Source organism: Micromys minutus, assembly GCF_963924665.1.
Source record: "Micromys minutus genome assembly, chromosome: 4".
In the NCBI taxonomy this organism is placed as follows: domain Eukaryota; kingdom Metazoa; phylum Chordata; class Mammalia; order Rodentia; family Muridae; genus Micromys; species Micromys minutus.
Window position 1 is genome coordinate 854,670 of NC_137973.1, and position 10,059 is coordinate 864,728.

Sequence of the window (10,059 nt, forward strand, 5' to 3'; positions counted from 1 at the left end):
CCACTTGCCCTCTGTACCATTTCCTTGTTCTTTAGTTCTAGTGGTTATGATATAATTCATAGAAGAAGAAAACATTAACTATTAATGTAACCATCTGAGCCACCAGTTAATCATCAAAATAACAAGGAGGCTAAATGTCACATATTCTACCCAATTACTTATTACTGCCTTGAGACAATGGGACATTTGAGAACAGTAACATATATAATATAATTTAATGTATATACAACTGAATTTCTCCACAGGTAAATTAATATCTTAGTTATCGGTCTTTGGTTGTAGCCATCATAAAGTAAATTCTTTTTTTTTTTTTTTAAAGAGAAGTAAGCCTTTATTTCCATCTTCCTCAATTTAAGCAGGCTGACTTGGTTTCATTGAAGAGATTAGTCGAAGAGACCAAATCCCATATCACCATCTGATTCCTCCGACTCTTCCTTTGCTTCAGCCTTGGCTGGGGCTGCAGCAGCTGCAGGAGCAGCAGTGGTGGCAGCAGCCGCAGGTGCAGCAACTGCAAATGCAGATGGATCAGCCAGGAAGGCCTTGACCTTTTCAGCAAGTGGGAAGGTGTACTCAGTCTCCACAGACAAAGCCAGGACCCGCTTGTACCCATTGATGATGGAGTGAGGCACTGAGGCAACAGTCGGGTAGCCAATCTGCAGACAGACGCTGGCCACATTGCGGACACCCTCCAGGAAACGAGAGTGCAGGGTCTGCTCGGTGATGTCCAGCACTTTAGGGTTGTAAATGCTGCCATTGTCAAACACCTGCTGGATGATCAGCCCAAAGGAGAAGGGGGAGATGTTCAGCATGTTCAGCAGTGTGGCTTCACTGGCTCCTACCTTGTCTCCAGTTTTGATCAGCTGCACATCACTCAGAATTTCAATGGTACCTCTGGAGATTTTAGTGGTGATACCTAGAGCTTGGAAGAAAGAGGTCTTCTCAGGCCCCAGACCAGTGTTCTGAGCAGGCACAGTGACCTCACATGGGGCAATGGCACCAGCTCGAGCAGCAGCAGGCACCTTGTTGGCCAGCAGCATGTCCCTAATCTCAGTGAGGTCCTCCTTGGTGAACACAAAGCCCACGTTCCCCCGGATGTGAGGCAGCAGTTTCTCCAGAGCTGGGTTGTTCTCCAGGTGCCCCCTGATTGCCTTGCGCATCATGGTGTTCTTGCCCATCAGCACCACAGCCTTCCCTCGGAGGGACATGCGGATCTGCTGCATCTGCTTGGAGCCCACGTTGTCTGCTCCCACAATGAAGCATTTTGGGTAATCATCCAAAAGTTGGATGATCTTAAGGAAGTAGTTGGACTTCCAGGTCGCCCTGTCTTCCCTGGGCATCACGGCGGTGCGTCAGGGATTGCCACGCGGGGTTTAAAGACGATGTCACTCCAACGAGGACGCCTGGCGAGACATAAAGTAAATTCTTAATAAGTTAGGAGAGAAGCAAAAGAAGCAGTAATCTGAAAGTTCGAAACAGTTAAGGAAATCTATAGAATAGGGCTTTAAAAGATGGAGATTTGAGAGCTCCAGAGTTCCAGAGTCGTGCACTTTAACATGCTACGTCTTGAAAGTTTTAACACTAATAATAGATCTGACTCCATTGACTTTTGTTTAGCAAAAGAGTATCCAATCCAGAAGGCTAAAGTCCTAACAAAAGGATTTTTCCAGACCCCCCAAAAAAGCCAAAATATGTATTAGATGTATTCATGAATGTTGGGAGTATCATATGCTCACCATAATGATAAAATTACAAAGTCTGACGTTCTGTCTCCTTGGTAGACAAAGACATTAATGAGGAGAAGCAGTGTTAGAGTATGCCATGTCAGAACAGAGCTTTAGACTTCACTGACTTCTGTTCAACAGTCATCTGCTTCATTGCTGTCAAATTAAAGGACAGGAAGGAAAAGCAAGTGAGAGTGAAAACTGTCTAATGAACACAAACTATCTCTGGTGAAAAAGGAGTGAAAGGTGGGTTTCTTGAATTATTTTCCTTTGAAACAAAAGCAGTATTTTATAAAACTTTCTTCCATTGAACACAAAATAATCGTGAGTTTCACATTGAAAGGGTTAATATTACATTCTCTGAATCATAAGGTCACATCAGCATTTAAAAACCGTTAGCTTCCAAAAGCACAAGCTAAAATTTGAATTGGGTTACTTTTTATAAACTACAGTTATTTCATGTCATTAAACGATGAGATAATCAAAGGCAGAGATTAGGACAATTAGAAGCAATTAGTAACTTTAATATTCTTATGGGCCTACATCAGTATTTTCATATAAAATGTAATTATAATCACTTACTGAATGCCATATCAATTAGTTGTGTCAGAAATAATTATTTCAATGACAAAAAGTGAATATGACCTTTCATTTATCAACAACTCTTGGTATTTTCAAAAGAAAAGATTTTAAAAATGTTCTCATTATACTTCAAAACTCTAAGAAATCATTTGAACTTGTTTCTCTCAAAGATAAACTACAAAGAGCTAAATGTCTTTATGCAGGAATATTTAAATGCTCCCCCACATAGACAAATCATATTAACACTCAAAAATATATGTGTTATGCTCCTATGCTGTTTATGCTCTTAACTTTGTACATGGAACTTTGCCTCTAACTACAGCATAATTTGAAATTCTGCTTCAACTGATTTTCTTTTAAATAAGGAGAGAAGGCATGCTGAAAGTCTATTAACAGGGACTGTAAATAATACATGAAGCCTAAAGAAGGTAAAGTCAGGAACATGGGCAAGGCCATGGTAACCCTAATTCTAAGATGCCCCTGGAGATATTTGGCCATAGTATTCAAGCCTATGAATATGATAATCTATGACATCTGTGTATATTATCTTACACAAAAAAGGAATTTTGGAGGAATAGTTCAAGTTACCAAAGTGACTGAGATAATGAAATGTAGGTGGACCTCACATAGTCACACAAATAACTGAAAAGAAGAGAATGTTGTCCATAATGCTGAAAAAGAGGAAGCCAGAGAGATTCAAAGCTGGAATGATTTGATAGTTTCAAGCAATGAAGGTAGAGGTGTACTGTAGTCAAGGGCTAGAGAGAGACCACTAGAGGCAAAGACGGTCTCGTCCTAAGTAATGATTCTGGAACAACCTGAATGATCTTGAAAACCAGCTGTCTCTAAGCTCCAAAGTAAAAGCCCAGTGTGACAGCTGCCTCTGAGACCTACACAAAGAAGTCTCTCGAGTCCTCCAGGACTGAGCGATGATGAACTGCTGTTGCTCTAATTCCCTAAACATGTAGCAACGTACTATACAGCAGATGATACCTGTATCTGGCCTGGGTTGAAAGCATCATTTACCAAGAAGAGCATGAAACTGTCTTCTCAGTTTACTTCTCAGACCAGCTGAATCTCTGGGTTTATGTCAAAGTCCTAGAGGACAGGAGAACAAAAACCAAACCAAAACAAAAACAAACCATAAGAAACAAAAAAAAAATTTTTTTTCAGTTTTAAATGGAACCCTAATTTGGGGTTGGACAGAATTTTGGGAGAAAAAAATTCTTCTACTCATTGTTCATTTTTTTAACTCAAGAATATACTTTGATTTATAGCAACTTTACAGACAATTTTTAGTAGCCAACTAGACATTAATCATTGAATTTTTCACTCTGAACCCCAGAGACAGAGGGGGAAGAGAGAGGGGAAAAAATAAGAGAGAGGAGAGAAAGGAGGGGGGAAAGGGAGGAAAGGAGGGAGGGCAGGAGGGAGGGAGGGGGCTGTTTAGGAAAGAAAAGGTGCTCATTTGCTGCTTTCCATGGTATCAAGTCTCCTCTCTGTGACTCACTTCAAAATACCAACAGAATCACCTCTTACATGATAGTTCAGGCTACTTTCAGGAAAAAGTGGTTGTGGGCCAACAAAATTGAGTAGCTCAGAATGTCAGCATCTCAGGTGTCTGATTCTGCATTTAAGGCAACCAGGCTTATGTTGAGAGAGGAATGGCAAAGAACTTCTGGCATCCCAGCTGGTCCTGTCTGCTGCTGATGATGCATGACAATTCAACAGAGGCTGGAAATTTCTGCTAGATCATGCCACTGCTGCTGATTCATGTTTATATCCTAACACTACTGAACTGGACTGTTGGTATCCTGACAAATGGAAATTGGATTTGCCCCCAACGAAATACTTCCAAACAGGTCCACATCTCCTTGTCCTAATTATTATCTCCCCCCACCTTTGGACAGTGGCCTATTTATCTTTTAAATGTCTTATGAGTTTGACACTGAATTTTCAGAATGAACACACCTTATTAGTATGAATGAATGTAGCAATCTGTGTGAGAGAATATATGTATATGAGAATAAGTGTGTGTAACTGTATGTATGTGTGTGAGAGTATAAATAGTAATGTGTGTGTATAAGACTGATTGTATGTGAGCTGTGTATATAGATGGGAAAGTGGTAAGTGTATTTGTGAGAATGGTTGTGAATGAGTACATTTAGGTGTGTGAGTGTGTGGAGTGTGTATATGTGTATGAATATATGAGTTGGTTTGTGTGAGAGTATAGGTGAGGATTTATGTGTATGAGTATGAAAGAGTGAACACATAAGTGTATGTGAGCATATGTGTGGGTGGATGTATGTTAATGTGTGTGATTGTGTATAGGTGAATGTGCATGCACTGTGTGAGAATGTATTATCGGTGTGAAAGTATACATAACTATGTGAGTTTGTGTGTGTGTGTATGGGAGTATGCATGTTTATGTGAGTGTATGTGTGAATGGGTGAGTGTGTGTATGGGTATGTGAGAGTATGCATTAGTGTATATGTGTAACTAAGTCTGTGTGTTTGCTAAAGTGTTTGCTCATGTCATTGCATACATATGGAGAGATAGTTATCAACAGAAGACTTAATATGTAAGAAAGAATTGGGCTGGTCTTGAAAAGTAGCAGAAGTAGATTTGTTTCGATCGTCCATGACCTCACTACCTTCAAGAAACTGGTTAGGTTTCCAACAGCAGGAATAATTTCCCTCCAGTTCAGTGGGTCTTAAGTCTAATTACACAACTATGGGCTGTCACCCAAATGTAACTACCCTTCCTTGCACCTTAATGAGTATCTTACCATGACAATTAATTGCTGTGGTTCATAGCTGTTGCAGATGGGTGGAACTGTTTAATTTCTTCTCTCCCTCTGTTGGTAGCTAGCATCGTATTCTAGACTGCAAGAAGTTTTCATAGGAGATCCAGCTTGAACCTCTGAGTCCTTTGTCCTGAGGATGTTGTGACTTCAGCAATAAGGGACTACTCTCAACCCCTCAGATGCAACCAAGGACTATATCCATAATTTATATTGTTTTTGAAAACACTAGAACTACCCTGACCAGTGGTTTTTCTTAGCCTATGGTTCTTATGGGGAGAAATAATATTGAACACCAAGAATTTACTAATAAAATTAACTGTTAATGTGTCTTATCTTTTTAATATTTCAAATATTGTTTTTCTATTATTATTGTTATTATTTATATCTCAACTGTAGTTTCCTTTTCATCTCTTCCTCTCATCCCCTCCCCCCACATCTCTTTAACCTCTACCATTCCATCCCACTTCTTTTATTCCTCTTCAAAGAAGAACAGGCCTCCTGAAGATATCAACTACATACAAGATACAGTAAGATGAAATGAGGCAACCTAGTATGAAGAAAAGGTCCCCAAAACCAGGAGAAGACTCAGAGACAACCTCTGCTGTCACTGTTTGGAGTCCCACAAAAACATTAAGCTTCTCAACTGTAATAATACACAGGGTGGGCCTAGGTGGGTCACATGCAACTTCCCTGGTTGTCAGTTTAGGCTCTGTGGGCTCTCAGGAGCCCAGGCTATTTGATCATGAGGGTTTATTGTAGTGTTCTTAACCCTTTTATCTCTGAAAACCTTTCCTCTGCTTATTCCACAGGATTTCCTGATCTGCACCTAATATTTGGCTGTGAGTGTCTGCATCTGTTACCATTAGTGACTGGGTAAAGTCTCTCTGATGATAACTGAACTATGTACCAATCTGATTATAGCAGAATATCATTAATACTCATTTCAATTACTTTTTTCCAGTCATGTTTGATTTTATCCTAGGTCCCTGGGCTATGCAGCAGCTGAGTTCTGTCCCTCCAGGTAATGTCAGGGGTCTCAAGCTGGATGAGTTATTTGTTGGTCATTTCCACAATTGCTGCACCACCTTTAACCATGCCTCATCTCCACATGTGATGTCTATTCTAATTCCCCTTCCAAGAAAGATTCATGATTTTCTCCCATGGAGCCCTCCATGTCACTTAGCTTATCTAGGACTGTAGACTGTGGCATGATTATCATTTACTGTTCAATTATGGGTATATGCAGTGTTTGTCTTTCTCACTATGGGTAACATCCATGTATATGTGGGCTTTGGTTCAGGGAACCAGTAACCCAGCATCTGGCTATTCCCAGCCGGACCACATTAACAACAGAACCCACACTCAGACCATCCACCACCAGGAACAGCAGTGAGCGAGCAGTGATCCAGGAACACAAGACTGACAACAAGATGGCAAGAGGAAAGGGAAAAAACATACCCCAGGGACACCAAGACAACCTGGCAACACCAGTGCCCAGCTATCCCACCAAAGAAAACAGTAGAATGTCAAACATTCCAGAATAAGAAGATGCAGACCTGAAATCATACCTCAAGAAGACGATAGAGATCCTTAAACAAGAATGGGAGGAAAAGCATAAAGAATTAGAAGCTTTTAAAGAGGAAACAAGAAAAACACTCAAAGAAGTCAAAGAACTAGAGGAAAACAGAACCAAAGAAATGAAGGAATGGAAGAAGGAATTTAAAACTTAAATGCACACAATAAATAAAACACTAAAAGAGACAACCCTAAAGATAAAAATCCTAAAAAAGAAATCAGGAGTCACAGATGCAAGCATTTCCCACAGACTACAAGAGATAGAAGAGAGAATATTGGTGGCCGAAGACAACATTGAAAACAGACAAAACAGTCAGAGAAATGCAAACCAAAAAGCTCCTAACCCAAAATGTCCAGGAGAACCAGGACACAATGAGAAGACCAAACCTAAGGATAATAGGTGTAGAAGAGGGAGAAGAATATCAATTAAGAGGCACAGTAAATATCTTCAACAAAATTATAGAAGAAATCTTCCCTACCCTTATGAATGAGATGACCATGAGCATAAAACAAGCCTACCGAACCCCAAATAGATTGGACCAGAAAAAAAAATTTCTCCTGACACATAATAGTCATAATGCCAAGTGATTAAAGCAAAAAAAATAAAAAATAAAAAAAAAAAAGCAGTAAGGGAAAAAGGCCATGTAACATATAAAGGCGGACCAATCAGAATCACACCCATTTTCCCAACAGAGACTATGAAAGCTAGAAGAGCCTGGACAGACATCATGCAGACCCTAAGAGAGCACAAGTGCCAGTCAAAGATGCTATACCCAGCAAAACTATCAATCACCATAGATGAAGAGACTAAGAAAATCCAAGACAAAACTAAATTTACACAATATCTGACAACAAATGCAGCACTACAACGAATTATAGGGGGGGAAACCCAATACAATGAGGGGAACTACATCCTAATAAAAACAAGAAAACTCCTAAGCAAGAAAACCAAAAGAAGAAAGACATGCAGGCACAATTCAACCTCCAAAAGCAAAAATAGCAGGAAACAGCAACAACTATTCCTTGATATCTGTTAACATAAATGGCGTCAATTCCCCAATAAAAAGACATAGGCTATCAGACTGGATACATAAACAAAACCCAGAAATTTGCTGCATACAGGAAACTCATCTCAGAGACAAAGACAGACACTATCTCAGAGTAAAAGGGTGGGAAAAAACCTTCCAAGCAAATGGCCCCAAGAAGCAAGCTGGAGTGACCATTCTAATATTGAATAAAGTAGATTTTCAACCAAAAGTTATCAAAAAAGACAAGGAAGGACACTTTTTACTCATTACAGGGGAAATTTGTCAGGAGGAACTCTCAATCCTTAACATATATGCTCCAAATACAAAAGCACCAATAAAAGAAACCCTATTAAAGCTCAAAAAATACATTTCACCCCACACAATAATAGTGGGAGACCTCAATACCCCGCTCTCACCAATGGACAGATCATGGAAACAGAAACTGAACAAGGACACTGTATAACTAGCAGAGGTTATGAACCAACTGGAATTAATAGATATATACAGAACATATCATCCTAAAACAAAAGAATACACCTTCTTCTCAGCACCTCACGGCACCTTCTCGAAAATTGACCACAAAATCAGTCACAAAACAAGCCTCAATAGATAGAAGAAGATTGAAATACTCCCATGCATCCTTTCAGACCACCATGGTCTAAGGCTGGTCTTTAATAACAACAAAGACAACAAAAAGCCCACATACACATGGAAACTGAACAATGCTATATTAAATGGTAGCAGGGTCAAAGAAGAAATAAGAAAGAAATTAAGGATTTTCCAGAATATAATGAAAATAAAAACACACCAGAGAATCAAACAACCCTATTTAAAAATGGGGTACAGACTTAAACAAAAAGTTTTCAATCGAGGAATATCGAATGGCTTAGAAACATCTAAGGAACTGCTCAACATCCTTAGCCATCAGGGAAATGTAAATCAAAACAACCCTGAGATTCCACCTCACACCAGTCAGATTGGCCAAGATCCAAAACTCAGATGACAGCAGATGCTGGCGAGGATGTGGAGAAAGAGGAACACTTCTCCACTGTTGGTGGGGTTGTAAACTGATACAACCATTCTGGAAATCAGTCTGGCATTTCCTCAGAAAAATGGACATAGTCCTACCGGATACCCAGTTATTCCACTTCTGGGCATTTACCCCAGAGACACTCCAACGTACAACAAAGATACATGCACCACAATGTTCATTGCAGCTCTATTAATAATAGCCAGAAGCTAGAAAGAACCCAGATGTCCTTCAGTAGATGAATGGATACAAAAATTGTGGTATATTTACACAATGGAGTACTACTCCGCTATCAGAAACAATGGCTTAACGAAATTCTTAAGAAAATGGATGCATCTAGAGAATATCATCCTGAGTGAGATAACCCAGTCACAAAATAACAGACATAATATGCAGTCACTGATAATTGGATACTAACCCCAGAAAGCTCTGAACACCCCCAGAAACAACTCACAGACTGTGTGAAGTCAAGAAAAAAAAGAATATATTTTAATTAAAATAGAACTGTATCACATCCCCATTTCCTTCCTACAGCCCCTCCCAGTTTCTCTCCTATCCTCTCAAATTAATACCCTCTTTTCTTATATTATTGTTACATATATACATAAGTGTATGTATATGTACCCAAAAATACTTAATGACAACCTTAAAAATGTATTTGTATACTTCTATGCAAAAAGGGTTAAAAATTTGTACATTCATTTTTGTTTTTTAAAATAAAGTTTTTCAATATAAAATAAAATAAAATAAAGTTGTTCAAAAATAAATAAAATAAAATAAAATAAAATAAAATAGAAAAAAAAGAAATTAGGGATGGTAATACCTACAGAAGTTGCTCTATTATACAGGATTGTTTGAAGTATACTAGAGTTTTTTGTTTGTTTGTTTTCCTATATGAAGTTGAGCACTGTTCTTTCAATGTCTGTGAAGAACTGGGCTGGAATTTTTTTCTTATAAGGGAAGCAGTTAATTGGGACTGGCTTACCCTTTACCGAGGGAAAATCCATTATCATCACTGTAGGAAGCATGGAAGCACGCAGGCAGACATGGTGCTGGAAAAGGATCTGAGCGTTCTACATTTATATCCATAAACAGCAGAAAGAGAGAGCCACGAGGCCTGGATTGGGCTTTTTTTTTTTTTTTTTTTTTTAACATAACACTATATGAATATATTTTTGTCAGTACTAAATTCTTTTAGAGGTTTGATAGTATGCATTGAAATTCCACTAGTTACCATAAGCATAAAGTACATGTGGAACAGAACATAACATGGAAACAGAGTTTTCTTGGTGTGTATAGATTAAACATAATGATCTT

General features: G+C 38.9%; 1 protein-coding gene across 1 annotated transcript; it reads right to left on the minus strand.

The window, feature by feature from the left end:
• Window positions 1–313: 313 nt before the first annotated feature.
• LOC308420521 (large ribosomal subunit protein uL10-like) lies at window positions 314–1,403 on the minus strand. Its single transcript, XM_080916590.1, has one exon. The coding sequence runs from the start codon at window positions 1,335–1,337 to the stop codon at window positions 384–386; it is 954 nt and encodes a 317-aa protein (XP_080772716.1). The 5' UTR covers window positions 1,338–1,403; the 3' UTR covers window positions 314–383.
• Window positions 1,404–10,059: the final 8,656 nt, after the last annotated feature.

Excerpts from the sequence above, each read along its gene's own strand:
- LOC308420521 (XM_080916590.1), bottom strand. The coding sequence starts at position 1,337 with ATGCCCAGGGAAGACAGGGCGACCTGGAAGTCCAACTACTTCCTTAAG.